The sequence below is a fragment of the Etheostoma spectabile genome, chromosome 24 (assembly GCF_008692095.1).
Source record: "Etheostoma spectabile isolate EspeVRDwgs_2016 chromosome 24, UIUC_Espe_1.0, whole genome shotgun sequence".
Taxonomy (NCBI): domain Eukaryota; kingdom Metazoa; phylum Chordata; class Actinopteri; order Perciformes; family Percidae; genus Etheostoma; species Etheostoma spectabile.
In genome coordinates this window covers 11,040,324-11,056,670 of record NC_045756.1, presented here as the reverse complement: position 1 = coordinate 11,056,670, position 16,347 = coordinate 11,040,324, and the positions used below count along the sequence as shown (strand labels likewise).

Genomic DNA, 16,347 nt, shown 5'->3' with positions numbered 1-16,347 from the left:
TACATCTCCATTATAGTTCACTTTCAAAGGAAAAATCTTCTTGTGCTATGATTCTAAAGATCATGGACAACATGTGTATAAGCAGAAGCAAAGAGAACATTACATTTTTCTTACATTAAATTAATAAATAGCATAAATAAATAAAATTGTATGGAAACAAAAAGCAAAGGTCTTGTAAAACTGTGAGCAATGGGATTATTTAGTATGCATTTCACACTAATCAAGTAGTTTTAATGATTTGGTTTTTTTTAATCGCCAACGTGTTGTTCGAGAAAGTCATTTTCAAATGTTTCAAATACATGAGGAGATTTAAAAATTCTCAATATTTAGCCAGCAAAGTTGTACAAGATATTCATCAAGACTGTAACTGAATACGGCCGTTGTACCTAGTTCCAATTCGTTGTTAAGGGACCTCGAGTCACACTAAGCAGAGTCGGTGAGAGACTTGAATAGCAAGTTACGTTATTACTTTAGTAGAAAATAAATACTCGTGTGCTATTCCGAAATACTGTAATTTCATCACCGTGTTAAGTGAGATGACATATTGTATTTAGTCCATTATGTAATGGTTAATACGTGATTTGGAATTTGGCCATGATTGGGTCCGTTGCGTTCCACCAAAACAGGAAGTTTTCAGAGTTACCTTACAGGCTAGCTCACTAGCCTGCGGGGTACATACGCATATTTTTATGTTTCAACAAGTGTTTAAGTCGTGTGGACCGTTCTGCCGTGCCACACACTACAAACGATACACCCAGCAATAATTGTAAGTACATGTGTCCATCGGCTTTTGTTTGTGGTATTTCGGCTTCTGTTTGCGGTATTTAGCTAACTCAAACGGGCGCTTTTGTCAGCCTCAGTGTGAGGATTAGCCGACCAGCTATCTAATGAGCTAACGTTAGCTTGGTCCCGAACCTCATACCTGAAGGGTTAGCTATGTTTCTGGATGGTTAGGCGCAGGTTTCGGTATTGAATTAGCTACAGTGCACTGCGGTTTCTGGTGTCAGTGTTTCGTGTCTTTCCTCTATTTAGCCAACTAGACAGCACCGTAACATGAAGTTATGGAGGAGCGAAAGCTAAAGAGAAAGAGTCCCAGAATCTCCACCAACACCGCGGCTCCTGCCGGTGGCTCTGGCCGGAAAACCACCGCTTCCTCCGGGGGACGGCACGTCGGCTCAAGCCATAACGCGGGGAGCCAAAAGAGCAAAAATAGGAGGTAGCAACTGTGCAGCTACAGTTATTTTAATAACAATAGTTTGATAAAATCGTGTTATGTCAGAAATTAAAGAATGAAAGTATGTTATTTTGCTAGTCAGACCTAATTATAACTCCTGACTGTATGTGTCTTTTCCCCAGGGGAGTTAGAGACAAACCCAGGCAGCAGCTGGGTTTAGGTGGTAGACCTAATCAGAAGCAGGGCCAGGCAGCACCTATCATCCAGCACTCCTTTCTGACTGATGTATCAGATGTACAGGAGATGGAGAACGGCCTGCTCAGTCTCCTCAACGACTTCCACTCAGGGAAACTACAAGCATTTGGTAATTTGGACTTCAAAGAGACCCTTCACCAGAACACACATTGTCCCACACCAGTCTTAAGATGAAAACAACCCTGTGCAACTTCCGAGAGTTATATAGAGTCAGACATTACACACGTCATGTTATCTGAACGTTTAACATCTGATATTAATGCACAAGCATTTCTGGTGTTTAAATTTAATACATCTCCCCTGTTTGTCAGGCAATGAGTGCTCCATTGACCAGATGGAGCAGGTGAGAGAGATGCAGGAGAAGCTGGCTCGTTTGCACTTTGACCTTTACAGCGAGGTGGATGAAATGCCAGAGGACCAGAAGAAAGTGGCCTGCGACACCAACATGGACAAATTACTTCTTAATGTAAGACCGTAATGGCATAATTTGTCAAAGGTTGACTGTGTGACTGTATTCCTTACTATGTTTACTTATATTTATGAGTAATAGCATTCTCTAAGAAACCCAAATGTTATAGCCTATAGGCTTTTATTAGACAGAACCACAATTTTGTAGAAAATTCCTGAAATAAATAGATAGATAAATAGATGGACACTTTATTCATCCCAAAGGAAATTTTAGGCATCCAGTAGCAAGACAACCATAACACAACAAACACACACATATATACATATATATATATATATATATATATATATATTATGGCATGCCGTTTAGGAAATAATATATATATATATGAAGTTTATCCATCTGAATATATGGAATGAAAGTCTGAATATATGGAATGAACGTCTGAATATATGGAATGAAAGTCTGAATATATGGAATGAAAGTCTGAATATATGGAATGAACGTCTGAATATATGGAATGAAAGTCTGAATATATGGAATGAAAGTCTGAATATATGGAATGAACGTCTGAATATATGGAATGAAAGTCTGAATATATGGAATGAAAGTCTGAATATATGGAATAAAGTCTGAATATATGGAATGAAGTCTGAATATATGGAATGAAGTCTGAATATATGGAATGAAAGTTGGAATACATTGACAGAAATGTCACCAAAGGGATACCTTTCTGAATTCACTGGATTTACAAAATGGCATCGGCTGAAATAGTCCAATACTTTGTTGAACTGCAGGGTTTTTTTGCAACAACTGGTCATACTCCAAACGACACAAACAGTTTGGAAATTAGATAGCGTCACCTTGAGGATCATATTTCCATTATTGCGACATTCTTAGTGCTTATAAGCAATCCTGTTCAACAAAACGTTGCCGAAAGAACATTATGCATCATTCTTGAAGGAATTTATGAGTCTCTTTGGGAGATGTCGGCAGAAGTAACACTTCAACTGGAAGCTAATGGTGTGGGCACTGGATACGGTTACCAGTATTTTGGCCCGTACATGCATTTGCCAGAGTGTTAATAATCTTTCATTGCTCAAAATAGCTGACACTAGATTCCTAGCCGATTCACTCATAGCGTCCACATTTGTTACATCCTGATTAATCAGCCACAACACAAGATGGCGCCAGCGCCGTAATGACGTCAGCTTTCATTCCATATATTCAGACTTTCATTATCCATCATATATCAGACTTCCATTCCATATATTCAGACTTTCATTCCATATATTCAGACTTCATTCAATATATTCAGACTTCATTCCATATATTCAGACTTTCATTCCATATATTCAGACTTTCATTCCATATATTCAGACTTCATTCCATATATTCAGACTTTCATTCCATATATTCAGACTTCAATTCCATATATTCAGACTTCATTCCATATATTCAGACTTCCATTCAATATATTCAGACTTTCATTCCATATATTCAGACGTTCATTCCATACTAACTTCATATATATATATATTATTTCCTAAACGGCATGCCATAATATATATATATATATATATATATATATATATATATATATATATACACACATATATCACACATAAGAATAAAAATAATAATCACTCACAGAGATGCAATGACCATGATAAGGTGAGATACTATGGTAGACTGCACAATGGTTAACAGTGCAGGGATTGAACAGTGCACTAGATCATGATTAAATATTAACTGACTATTGCATATAAACATAACATATAAACTGACAGATTGAATAAGAATAAGAACAATATGTAACAGGGAATAATTTATAAGATGAAGATGTTATGACCACACTCCAGATTATGTAGGAGGGCTAATACAGCCTATTGAACAGTTGTACAGCAGACAAGTGATATGATGGGGGGGGGCTGAGAGGGACAGCACATTGAGCTCATTGTGCTGTTACATGTACCTATTTATTCTGGATGAAGCTGTTGATTGATGTGATGTAAGTACTCCACATCCCAGCAAGGATTTAGCTGCTTTTCCCCCTCCTAACTCTTTAACTCTGACCCCCAATTTCCACCGGCTGCAGATCGGCTCCGTGCTCCCCGGTCCGTCAATACCCACCAGATCTGTATTTCTTGCGGAACCGCTGCAGCCGTGACTGACAGCTGAAGTCGCGAGGACCCACGACATCAATAGAATCCCAAAAACAACAACAGTTTGTTTCCATCCAGTGGAGTAGAGAGGAAACAACTCTGTGCTGTGTTTTCAAAGTATAGTGCAGGGAAATATGATTCGCCATGGGCACGGTCTATTTTTAATTTGAAAATTAACCAGATGTTTCATTTGTTTCTGTGCTCGACCTCCTGTCCCGCACTATCTGCCGTGTGCTGAATTGCTGCGGAGCTCTTTGGTGTCCGGCAAAAATAGAAGCTCTGCGTATCTTGTCCGGAGGGCTGGGGATCGCCGGAGCTGGGACGCAGTCGATGAAAATACACACATTGACATTAATAGAAACCTAATGACTCCGCCGCCGTTCCGGAGCGGATCCACACCCGTTCCGCACCCGGTGGAAATCTGGGGTTAGAGATTAGTCAGCTGCTGCTTGTTTGTGACATAGGATCAACTCTAGAAGGTCCTCTACTGTGGTCAAAGGTTGCCAAACAAACTGCTGACATGCATAACTAGATTAAAATGTTCCTTTTCTCCACAGCTTGAGGAGCTGAGTTCTTCGATGTATCCTTTTGATATTAAAAATTCACCATTTATTATCAGCATCATATTAGTCCACAACTGCTTTTGAATGGCTTTAAAGTGAAAGCTAAACCTCTGCCTTCAGCTTTGTGGCTGTGTTTTTCCTTCACCCTGCTTCTCCAGTCAGAAACTGAATCTAGCCGACTCCCAAGAGATTCCGAGGACTGCCAGTATTTGATTTTGTCTTTTCTTCTCAACCCCATCTGACTTACCCCCACGTCACCTGGAGGGGCTGCAGTGGTCAAGGTGGAGTTGAAGCAAGCTCGAGGCACTGTTGCTCTTAACTTTTGTGGCAGAAATGGCAAGAAAGCTGTTGACCAGCGTTCCCGGTCTGTACAGCGGGATGGATGTATTGTAAGAGGTCACAACAGGGATGCACTAACAGCCTTCTCCCCCCCCCCCACACTTCTAACAGGGAGTGGTAAATACGGTGGCTAATATTGAGTATGAAATGGTTCTAATATGATTGCGTTTCACAACCATCCTAATAAATCTGATACAATGTATTCTCTTTGCCGTTCTAATCCCATTTATAAATGATGGAGCTATGACAACTTCAGCTACTGTCTGACCTACAGCGCAGTATACTCTTCATATCGGCATTGGTGCGTCCCTGTTATGACCTGTTTAAAGTCGTCAAAGTTGTCAGTTTCCCTAATTTCGAAACAATTTATATTTGCGTTACTTCTCTAACCAAAGTTATATTGAGATAAAGCACCTTTTTCAAACAGCTGATTAGTTCACAAGTTCTTAAAATGACATCTTCAGTGATTTTACTTTGTTTAAAGTGAACTGACTATAATTTTCATATTTTTATATATATATGCGCACACACATACACATATATATACTCTGTTGCACTTTGTCTTATCTATTGTCACAGGTCAATTGGAGTGTCTAATATCACAAACTATAAGCTTTATAGGTAAGCTTGAATCTTATATGCAAAAAATATCCTGATTAGAATGAACTGTAGTTCCATTCATTAAAATAACACTTAAACACACAGTAGATGAGTATGAAAATGAGCTGTGACCCCAGTTTGTGATTTTGCATATGATTTCTTGCTACATGTGAGTGGCCTGATATCACCTCCAACACCTTGGTCAGTATTGAATATATTTGCACATATCCATGCAACATGCGAAACACACTGCACATAATCACTGGTGTGTTTGACGCTGGAAAATACTAGTCCAAATGTTGACATCACAACCATGCCTTAATGTTTCAAATGTAATCATTTTTGCCTTTTAATTGACTTCCATAGAACATGTGATTCTGTGTTTTAAGATAATCATTTGATGCTGCTTTCATTAGATGTGATTTATCCCCTTTAATGTGTCACTTCTTGTTTTACGAGTGTTGTTGGGGGATGTGGGACAATTATATATAACTGTTTTAAATGTTTGGTGATTTTATTTTTATTGGCTTAATAAATGTGTTGTCTGAAACTCTTGGCCATTGTTTTGAAACCATCCATTAAAAAAAAAAACATGTTAAAGGGAAACATGCTGCCAAATACTCAATTTAGAGGAGAGAGGGAGGAAGTAATGGGGGGGGAGAGAAATATATCCTTCATATCCTCCGTTTCATATTAACTTGGTACTTGTGTGTCATAAATTAACCCATAGCCATTAATAGTGCAAAAGTCTCTTACTGCAGTTATTAACATTGTAATAGAGCTTGTGTGTTTCAGGTTTTGTATCCATTCATTATTCACATGTTCCTGTGGTTTGAGTGTGAGGTATGAACACTATTCAAATGAATGCATTGATTACGTAATTGCATCGTAATATGAATAGTGTTGGCGTATCATCACAGATTGTTGATGGACATTTGGCAGCTCTCTTGTAGTTTAATAAGATTTCATGCTTGTATACATACTCCATAAATGAATACATTTATCAGAATCAGAAATACTTTATTAATCCCTGAAGGGAAATTCTGTGTTACAGTGGCACAAATAGAAATATCAAGTAGAAATATAAATAAAGAAATATTAGGAGTGTGAATATGTACGGTGTTTACATAGTTAAAGGAAGTTATGAAACGGTATGGTATCAGCAGAGTGCACACATTTCAAGCCAGTGTTATTGCACAAAACATATTATTGTCCACTTTCAACCCCACAGAAGTTTCACATTAAAGAAGTTGGCATAACTTGGTTATGCTGACAACCTGCTGTTTGCACCATGCTCATCTTGTGACTTATTAATGTGCAGGAGGAGGGATGTGCTGTGTGGAGGAATGCGCCCATCCTCATGTTGATGCGTCTCTAAGGTTACAGGGAGCAGAGCAGCACAATGGCCGCCTGGTGCAGTCTACAAAGCTAAATCTGAGTGGGAGTTCACACATTTAAACACAAGTCGAGGCGTTTTATGCTCGGAGAACATGGAGACTACCGGGAAATCGAGCCCCCACTCGGTGAAGCAGTGGCAGCTCAGCGGCACGGACTACGACCCGCAGCCGGTCCGGAGCCTGCGGTCCGGGGCCTGCTTCAGCACCTGGACTCCTCTGAACAACAAGACGAGCAACCTGCAGGTCAGACCTAAGTCGAGGCACTGTCAACTTTTAGACACATTAAATGTATTTTTTATCAATAGCCACCAGGTGGCAGGACTGGCAACATTATGATCCAGCCAGTGGTGCTAACACGAAATAACAGTTTAGTTAGTTAACCCTCATGTTGTCCTTGGGTCAAAATCTGAACAGTGGATTTTTTTTGGCACAAAAAATGGGCCATCGAAATAAGCGGTGACAATGTCAACATTAAAAATATATTTTTTTTAAATGGCAGAAGCATTAAAAAAACACCCACAACATTGAAAAAGTGACAAAAATGTTGGAAAAAGCTGCTTTTCCTACTCAAACATGAGGCATTATTTTTTTTATTGACCATAAATTCCAAAAATAACAGTAAAACTGAAGTTAATAGTGTGGAAAATGTCAAAAAAAAGTGACAAACATTGAAAAAAAGCATCAAAACTGATGACAAAAGGGACAAAAACATAAGAAAAAGTTAAAAAAGATATAGCCTAAAATATCCGTATTTAAGTATTTTGCTTCTCCTATATCCCCAATAAATTCCACTTCATATAAAACGCATGGTGGTTTTCTGAAAGGTTGACTGAGATGTACAGCATAAAGGATCACTTTTTAAATAATACATTTACATTGAGATGAAACTTCATGTCCCCCCATTAACCCCTCCAAAAAAGAATTTTAACAATAAGGGCCCAGTTAGAGCAATGTTTTCAGCCGTTATCACACCATCTCTCTTACTTTCTACTTCATCATTCCTACAGTCTTCATCCATGTTTTTGAAGCTAGCGTTGTAGCTTTTGGCAGAGCAGCCAGACACTGATGCAATGAGGTGCACCTTCCATACGTTCTTCACTGATTGTATCAAATGTGTTGCTGCCCCCCCATTTCCTCCCAGTTATTTGAGGAGAGGGTGAACCTGGTGCTCCACTGGTTTGACCTGTGGACCGACAGACAGAGGAAACACCTGTTGCACTTTCTGCTCACACGCTGCACCAAGTCACAGCTCAAGTAAGGTCTTTCTCTAGCCTTTTGTGTATTTGGGTCAAAACAATAAAGTGTTGGTGTACTACTTTTGGGGCGAAAGAAATTTCTTGACATTACTTTTTTATTCTCTCAGCTTGAAACCTACAAACCAATTCCTACACATTGTTTTTTAATGAAATCCTCTGACATTGTGGCCAGGTATTGCAGGGATTTTCTAATCGAGACGGTTCCCGTGACTCAAGTGGACTTCACGGCGGTGCTGCCACGGTTTCTGTCCCTGTATGTGATGTCATTTCTGTCCCCTCGTGACCTCTGCTCAGTGGCCCAAGTCAGCTGGCACTGGAGGGTCCTTGCTGAACAGGTAAAAAAAGCCCAGAAGATTTGAATTCACGGTCGTTTCTACATTACATTAAGACTAATTCTCTTGCATTGCCTCTGTCTCTTTCTGTCCAGGACTGTCTCTGGGCCAGCCGGTGCATCACAAGAGGCTGGTTCCTTCCCTACACTCCAGGAGAGAAAGAATATGGAGCGTGGAAGAACCACTATGTCTCCTGCGTGTCCACGCTGGACTGGCTCACTCCCCGGGAGGCGGCCGAGCAGTACGGGACCCTCAACCAACAGAGCACAGGGATTACGGAGGAGGAGGAAGAGAGGTGGAAGGAGAAGAGGATCAGGCAGATGATCAGAGACAAACTAAAGGAGGAGAAAAGTGAGTTGGAAAGAAAGAAAGAAATCAAAATAGACAACAAGGTGTCAAGATGATAGGAACACTCTTTTAGGTGTCATCAAAGTTGCGAGTTAACCTTATGAAATATCATCAACACTCTCGTGTTTTTCCTCTTCTCTCCTTTACTGTATACAGTGTCAACGTTTGAGAAAAATGCAAAACTCTGTCCTAAACTGCTAAGCAGAAATGGCTTTAAGTTATCTTAGAAAAGTTGTACTTAGAGACCATATCTGTCATATTTGCAGGACAGTCTATGAGAACCAGGAGAGCCTGGGGCAGCTACACAAAGGCAGAAGGAGCCAGAGGTGGGAGAACCGAGACAGGGAGGCCCAGCTCTGGAATAACATTCAGCTCTTGGCCCTCTCTCTCCTGGCCTCCAAGGACTGTTGGGTCTCCCAGCCTCTGGTCTAGCCCGGACAGAGGACAGCCCATGACTGCAGCTCAAAGCCTGGAGAGAGTCCAAGCCTCGAGTCCTAACAGGTGATTGTTTACACACTGACCCACAATGATTTCCGTTGCCTGCGTTTTCAGATACAATACATTGAGTTACCTGTTTTTAAGGCTTTTCTAATGTACTGCTTCTTTTTCAGTGAAAGACTGAGCAAAGCCAGTGCAGCGCTGTCCTCCTTCACTAGCAGACCTGCACTGCCCCACCCAGTTTCACCCATCTATCTGACCATTCCTGCCCTCTTACTGCTGATCTCCAACAGAATTCCTGCCTATGAGGTAAGAGACAGAAAGAGTCAGTCCTAAATCACCATCTATTTTGTATGTAATGGCGTTTTTCCATTTGACCGCAGTGCCCCGTCCTGCTTTTTCCATTCGACTAGTACCGCCTCATGCGAAGGTGTTGTTTTTGTGGCGTGTTGCCACAGCCAGAAGGCAAAGTAGTTTCTAATGAACCTGGAGGCAGCAAAAAAAAAACGCTGGAAAAACTATTTACCGGGAAACACGGCAGGTTTGTTCAGGACACCCCGCCCCCCGTCCCCCCCGTCCCCGTCTGTCGCTAGCAATAGAGACGCAGTGAATAGTGACGATTCTCTCCGACCAATCAGCAGTCTGCAGGTTTTCACGTCACCTTTTGGTATCGCCTCAGCTCGCTTGGAACCTCAAACTGAGGTAGTACTCCAAAAAGTACCTTTCAGCAAGTACCAGAGTCAAGGCAAGTGGAGGAGATACCATGAAGTGGAAAAACGCCATAAAAAAATAAAAAGGCCCAGTTGGAAGATAAACATTTAATATTTCTCCCTGTCTGCTCTTTTTCTTTCTCTCTATGCTACATTTAGCTTGTGCTGAGTGGTGTGAAAGCAGGAGTAGTTGTGGTTCTGTACGACCACAGAGGGACTCTCTCAGCTCTGCTAACCCAGGTGGAGAGGGCTATTTCTGGGCAGAGAGCTCAGAGACTGGGCCTACTAGCTCCAGGAGGAACGGAGGAAATCCATCTGCTTCACAGTGAGAATTAATAATCCTGTGTATCTTAATAAGTGGAAACACGGCCGTGATTAGGTCCAGTAGACTTCAGCGTCGAGGGCTCGAGGTTTATCTCTCAGGATACTGTGCAGCACATCTGCTAAAACGTTTCATGGCTTATTTTATTATGATAGTACCTCTTTAAAGTCAGTCCCTTGGTTGAGCAATGGCCACACAGACTAATCATCATAAATCTTGCATGGATTTATGTTATGGACCATTGACTGTATAACATTAATGGACAAACCATCCGGTTCAGCAACCTTACCTTAAACCTGCATTCCATCTGAATTCCAGCAGGGGGTGACACAAGGAGGTTGGTTTCTGTAGAAGTCTATGAGAAAGTGACCCACTTATCTCTTGATTTATTACCTCAGTAAACATTTTCATAATGCGTTTATGGTCTCAACCACTAGTTTTAAGTCTTCTGCAACACAGAATGATGGTCATTTGTTGAATTATGGTCTTGTTGATTTTATAATTGGTGTGAAAGCAGGGGGTGTTTTAGGGTGGTGCTGTGAAAGTGTGTAACGTGACATAGAGTGTAAGCCGCTCCTCCCTCACTCCTCCCTCACTCCTCCCTATTGTCTAAAATCGTCACATCCGCAACCATCATGGCTGACCCCGTAACGGGAAACTCAACGACTCATGGCAGATCTCCACAAACCAGTTGGTGACGTCACACATAGTTGGCACCTGGTATGAGCCCACCACACACCAAATCAGTGAGCCCTGGTTTTAATTGTTCTTTAAAGCTATAGTGCGTGGTTTCTGTTGCCCCCATGAGGAATTCTAAATAATCCACATGATACAAGCCTTCTGTGATAGCGCACCGCCCCCACCCCTCCCCCACGCAGTTGCTAGTAGCCACGGAGGACACGGAGGATTAAAGAAACATGATGGACTCTTTAGAAGTGGTCATTATCTTCACTTGAGTTTCTGAGCGTGAGAGTCACATACACATACATAGACATACATACATAGTCCTACTGAGAAATACAGAGTACAGAGAGTTTTGTGGATTTTATTTGTTTTGTAGTAGAGCCCGACCTGTAAAGGAATTTTTAAGGCTGATACCAATACAAATATTTGGTTATTTAAAAATCAGATAATCTGATATATTGGCCGATGTATATATACAGTATTTTTTTTTTTTTAATCCAGAAACGTGCAACAAAACAGATTTCCCTAACGTTAGTCATTTGTACTCGTTTGTATTTGTATTTGTAGTCATTCATGAGTTCTCACTAAAATAATATAATTTGTTTTATTATAATGACAGAACAGAGTTTCTGGGAGCTGGACTGAGCTACAAATCACACTGAATTGAAAATAAATGTTGTTGACAAATCAGATGTGTGAAATTAAGTCCCTATTAAGAAAACAAGGTTTGATCGTGGCCACATTTTGTGCTGTTTTTAACTGCTCTTTAATATTTAATTTCTTATACTGCACTGTAACTTTTATTCTCATATTTTATCTGTTTTTACATTCTTAATCATTTTTAACTGCTCTAATAAAGCTCTTTGAATTGCCCTGTTGCTGAAAATGTCCCATACAGATACAGCTGCCTTGCCTTGCCTAAAATCATCTAAGGAACCTTGTTTTCTCTTGTCTACTCTTGCCTAAAACCTTGTTTTCTCTCGTCTACTAATCCACTTTGTTTTACCTGGGACTCTTCAGGTAGTAGCCTGTCAGAGAAGACTCTACTGACCTCTAAACATAGAGAATTCTGGGAAAAGCTGGGTGGCTGGGTGGTACCAACCGAGGAAGGAGGAGGGATTGACATCTTCACCCCATTGGCTGCATCTGGTAGGAAGACAGAGATGTTAGGACGCACACACACACACACACACACACACACACACACACACACACACACACACACACACACCTGCGTCCATGGCTGTGTCAATAACTTCCACTCTGCCTCTTGCTTTCTCTCTCTTCCTCAGCATCAGGAGTGAGTCTCATCAAGACTCTCTCTACTCTGACCGGTCTGGAGGTCCGGGCGCCAATGGGTCTTGCCACCGGAAGTTTCCAGAACAGTGAGTCACCCATGCACAAGACTGACTCATATACTTCAGTTATTTCATAACTTAGATCTATGTAGAGCCTTTCATGAAACCCAAGGGTGCTTTTCACAAGTCCAGGGCGACAAGGGACAAGAAAATACACAAAGACAGACTATAGGCAGAATATAGGCTACTAGTTTTTTTAGTTTTTTTTTTATGAAATATACATTTTACATTCCTGATGGCCAATTCGGGGTCAGTTTTGAATCATTTACCATCCTGTAATTGTCTCAGTCTGTGAGGTGGACTCAGGTTTTTGCCCGTCATCTGTCTCTCTCCCTTTTAGCTTTTGTTTAATTCCCTTTTTTCTGTGATGGTCCTGCCCCAGTATCAGCCATAACTTCTAAAATAAATGAAATAAATGTACATATAGTTACTTTAAGGATTACAACTTGTTAGAAATGTTTTCAGCTTTTTCTGTATTAATCAGTAGATCACAGTACCCACCACCAAGTGTAAATTATTGTCAAGTATGTTGAAGCCACAACATTTGTTTTTTTAACCCCTCCTTGGCCAGTTCTGGGTGAGTGGTCTGATGGCAGTGTGGGCACCGGACTCTGGAACCAGGAACCAGCAGCCCCAGCCCTGCAGTTTGTGTGTGAGAGCGTGCTACAGGGCTGGTGCCGACAGGCTCAGTGGATGGACGAGGCTCTGGAGGAGCTCAGGGACCGCCTGGGGACACGGCTACAGAGGCTCAGCCTCCAGGCCAGGGGCCGAGCTCTGGGTGGGTTTCACGAAAGTATATTTAACCCTTGTGTTGTCTTCCCGTCAAAATCAACACTTTTGTTGATGCTTTTTATCAATGTTTTTGACTTTTTCTTATGTTTTTGTCCCTTTTTTCAACACTTTTCACGCTATTTTTTCCATGCTTGTCACTTGTGTTGACGTTTTCAACACTCACACACACACATATACACACACACACACACACACAAACAAACAGAATAAAATAATGACTTGATTAGATCGGTAAAGATGTCATTTAACCCTTGTGTTGTCTTCCCGTTAAAATTGAAAATCAACACTTTTGTTGATGCTTTTTAGCAACGTTTTTTGAAGTTTATATTCTGTTTTTGTCCCTTTTTTTCAACACTTTTGATGCTTTTTTTTCACTGTTTGATATGCTAGATATTTTCAACACTACGTGACACTAACTTATTAACTTTAGTTTTACAATTATTTGTGGAATTTATGGTCAATAAACCTCATTTATAGGAAATTATACCTAATGTTTGAGTTAGAAAATCAGAAATTAAGAATTATTTAGACTAAAATTAAAGGAATGGATGTTGATGGATAATCACAGAGTGGAAAATGGCAACTTTTACTCAATACTATTTCAAAACCACTTCAGTTTGTTTTTCAAATGCTATAAAATTGAATAAGACACCCCAAAATTAATAAAAGTAGAGATTTGCACTTACCAAAGAGCGTTGTGTGGAATCAATCATGTTATTTTGGGGTTAAAGAACATTTATATAGGAAAACGGGTCAATTTGACCTGAGGACAACATGAGGGTTAAATGCATGCACACACACACACACCACACACACACACACACACACACACACACACACACACACACACACACACACACACACACACACACACACAGAGCTGGAGCAATGTCAGTTTTATCCCTTGTGTTGTCTTCACGTTGACCGTGCAACTTATTTAACTTTTTTTTCAACGTTTCGGTTGTCTTTTTCAAAACCAAAAAGGGTCTTTGTCACTTTTTCCAATATTTCTATCCATTTGTTTTTTGCGCCTTTTGATGTTTTTTTTTGTGGGCTTTTCCCCCCACATTTTTAAAGCTGTTGTGGACATTTTTGTCACTTTTTTCACATTTTTCTCTCATAACAAATGTTTTTTGAATGCAATAAAATTGAATAAAACATCAACATTTAAAAAAAAGTAGAGGGTTGATCATTTATTTTACTCGTGAAGAGCGTTGTGCGGAACGATCCACTTTATTTTTCTGAAAATTTGGTTGAAAGAAACCCACTTTATTTCTTTTTAAATGGGTCAAATTTGACCCAAGGACAACACAAGGGTTAAACCAATGTCTTCATGCTCTGTGTCCTGTAAACATTTTGAGGAATCTTTTCATATATTTACAGGTCATTTTCTGTGCGAGAACATCTGCCTTGAGGATCTTTGCGTGTCTGAAGATCTGAACGAGGCTCTGATTGAGGGACTCACTGCTCTCACAAGACAGGAACAGGTGGAGAGTACTGTAAGGGAGTTTTTTGTAATACACAAATACAACAAAACATGTCCTTTCAATTATCAACTGTGGATGAGTCAGTGTGTGTTTCTTTATTTCTGCTCTTACGTCTTCAGACTAGACCTCTGGAGTTTCTTGCCATTTTCCTGACAAAATGGAAGAAGGAGGGAGAAGAGTGCAGTGGAGGGGAAAAGTGGAGGAACGAAGGAGCAGATGATTTCTCCTCAACACCACATAGCTCACAGAAATGCTTCGGCCTGACACCTGAGCAGGTGTGTGTGTGTGTGTGTGTGTGTGTGTGTGTGTGTGTGTGTGTGTGTGTGTGTGTGTGTGCTTTGAACTTGTCCATGCCGAGATGTTCGGAGGAGCACACTTCATCTTTACACCCCGTTTCCTTCTCCCTGTCTTTAGACAGAGTTTGATTGGAGAGGTGCCGTTGCCAGAGAGCTCCACCACAGCGAGTGTCTTTATCTGGGGAGACTGGGCGCTGTGCTGAAGGTAGCTAAGACTGACTGGAACATTAAAATCAAAAAGATAACAAAACCTTTGTTCATTCAGGATATGTAGTTGCTGAGAGGCCATTGCGGCCATTGAAGCCTAATCAGACTTAGAAATGTTTCCTGAAACTGAACAAATATTAGGTTGTGTTGTACATTCAAGTCTAGAAAATAGTCACTGACAATTTATAGGAACTGGGCCCTTTCAGCTATGAACTATGGGAAGCTTATATAATACCTTTTTTTAACCTTCCTGTTGTCCTCGGGTCAAATTTGACCTGTTTCCAAAAACTTTCTTTATCAGAACTGTGACAGAAGAACGTTGAAAAAAGGGACAAATGTTGAAAAACGTGACAAATGTTGAAAAAAAACTACAAAAATGTAGGAAAATAAAATCAATTTTATTTTTTTTAACGCTTAAAAAGTGACCAAAATAATCAGAAAAGTTGACCCCAAAAAAATCAGAAAAAGCAACCAAAAAAATAGTTAAAAAAGTGACTAAAACTTAATTTAAAAAAACTTCAAAAAAGTGACAAAACAATTGGAATAAAATGAACAAAAATATCAAAGTGTAGAGAAATACCAACAAAAAATTTCAACCCAGAAAAACACAAAGTTGCAGGTCGACAGGAATACAAGACGGGTTAAAACCAGGGTTGGTTGGTTGGTCTGTAGCTGCGTGGCCTATTTTGCCTGCGGTGCCATGTGTCTTTGAGCAAGACACTGAATCCTAAAGTAGCTCATTCCGTAGGGAGTTGGGTTAGGAACTGCAGCGTTGCAAGTTCAAGTCCCCATATGGACCAAAAAGTGTGGATTGGTGGCTGGGGAGATGCCACTTCACCTCCTGGGCACTGCCAGGTGCTCTTGAGCAAGGCACCGTACACCCCCCAACTGCTCAAGGTGCTGATTCAACTGGCAGCCCACTCACTCTGACATCTCTCCATTAGTGCATGTATAGGTCCTGAGCGTGTGTGTGTATTTCAGGCCTGTGTGTGATTACTAACAACGTGTGTACACACAGTGTAAATTGTAATTTCCCCACTGTGGATTAATAAACAGATTTAATTTTTTTTTATTATAATCTGATTTAGGGAGGATCATTTTGATGTTTTCAGAGCAACCACCAACCCAGCAAGTGTTGTGTTTGTTTAGATGTAGAAAAGGTTGAGAGATCTGTCAAAAACAGAACACCAAGGTACTTAACTGATGGATGCTCTT

The 16,347-nt window shown here is 40.5% G+C and overlaps 2 protein-coding genes across 5 annotated transcripts in view; both read left to right on the top strand.

The window, feature by feature from the left end:
* The first annotated feature begins 353 nt into the window (after positions 1 to 353).
* ccdc28a (coiled-coil domain containing 28A) lies at positions 354 to 6,055 on the top strand. Of its 3 annotated transcripts, none has more exons than XM_032506297.1 (6): positions 354 to 432; positions 1,037 to 1,216; positions 1,357 to 1,538; positions 1,741 to 1,895; positions 4,561 to 4,583; positions 4,725 to 6,055. In XM_032506297.1, exons 2-6 carry the CDS (start codon positions 1,062 to 1,064, stop codon positions 4,777 to 4,779), a joined length of 570 nt encoding a protein of 189 aa, XP_032362188.1. In that variant the 5' UTR covers positions 354 to 432; positions 1,037 to 1,061; the 3' UTR covers positions 4,780 to 6,055. The 3 variants fall into 3 exon arrangements, with proteins under 3 accessions (XP_032362188.1, XP_032362189.1, XP_032362187.1); XM_032506298.1 differs by lacking the exon at positions 354 to 432 and adding an exon at positions 470 to 766 and having other exon boundaries at positions 1,041 to 1,216; XM_032506296.1 differs by lacking the exon at positions 354 to 432 and adding an exon at positions 472 to 766 and having other exon boundaries at positions 1,033 to 1,216.
* Positions 6,056 to 6,887: 832 nt separating this feature from the next.
* The window catches only part of ect2l (epithelial cell transforming 2 like), a 14,518-nt gene continuing 5,058 nt past the window's right edge, over positions 6,888 to 16,347 (top strand). Inside the window, exons 1-13 of one of the 2 annotated variants that reach the window (XM_032506295.1) lie at positions 6,888 to 7,145; positions 8,044 to 8,156; positions 8,331 to 8,493; positions 8,586 to 8,841; positions 9,105 to 9,339; positions 9,450 to 9,585; positions 10,146 to 10,311; positions 12,013 to 12,141; positions 12,285 to 12,377; positions 12,922 to 13,128; positions 14,526 to 14,629; positions 14,749 to 14,904; positions 15,044 to 15,130. In XM_032506295.1, the coding sequence (XP_032362186.1) occupies positions 6,996 to 7,145; positions 8,044 to 8,156; positions 8,331 to 8,493; positions 8,586 to 8,841; positions 9,105 to 9,339; positions 9,450 to 9,585; positions 10,146 to 10,311; positions 12,013 to 12,141; positions 12,285 to 12,377; positions 12,922 to 13,128; positions 14,526 to 14,629; positions 14,749 to 14,904; positions 15,044 to 15,130 (1,995 nt within the window). In that variant the 5' untranslated portion in view covers positions 6,888 to 6,995. Of the gene's footprint in view, positions 7,146 to 8,043; positions 8,157 to 8,330; positions 8,494 to 8,585; positions 8,842 to 9,104; positions 9,340 to 9,449; positions 9,586 to 10,145; positions 10,312 to 12,012; positions 12,142 to 12,284; positions 12,378 to 12,921; positions 13,129 to 14,525; positions 14,642 to 14,748; positions 14,905 to 15,043; positions 15,131 to 16,347 lie in introns of both variants that reach the window. The other variant, XM_032506294.1, reaches the window with a different exon arrangement.

Excerpts from the sequence above, each read along its gene's own strand:
- ccdc28a (XM_032506297.1), top strand. The coding sequence starts at position 1,062 with ATGGAGGAGCGAAAGCTAAAGAGAAAGAGTCCCAGAATCTCCACCAAC. Across the intron at positions 1,217-1,356 it reads CAAAAGAGCAAAAATAGGAG|GGGAGTTAGAGACAAACCCA; the intron begins GTAGCAACTGTG and ends TCTTTTCCCCAG. Across the intron at positions 4,584-4,724 it reads GAGGAGCTGAGTTCTTCGAT|TCAGAAACTGAATCTAGCCG; the intron begins GTATCCTTTTGA and ends CTGCTTCTCCAG.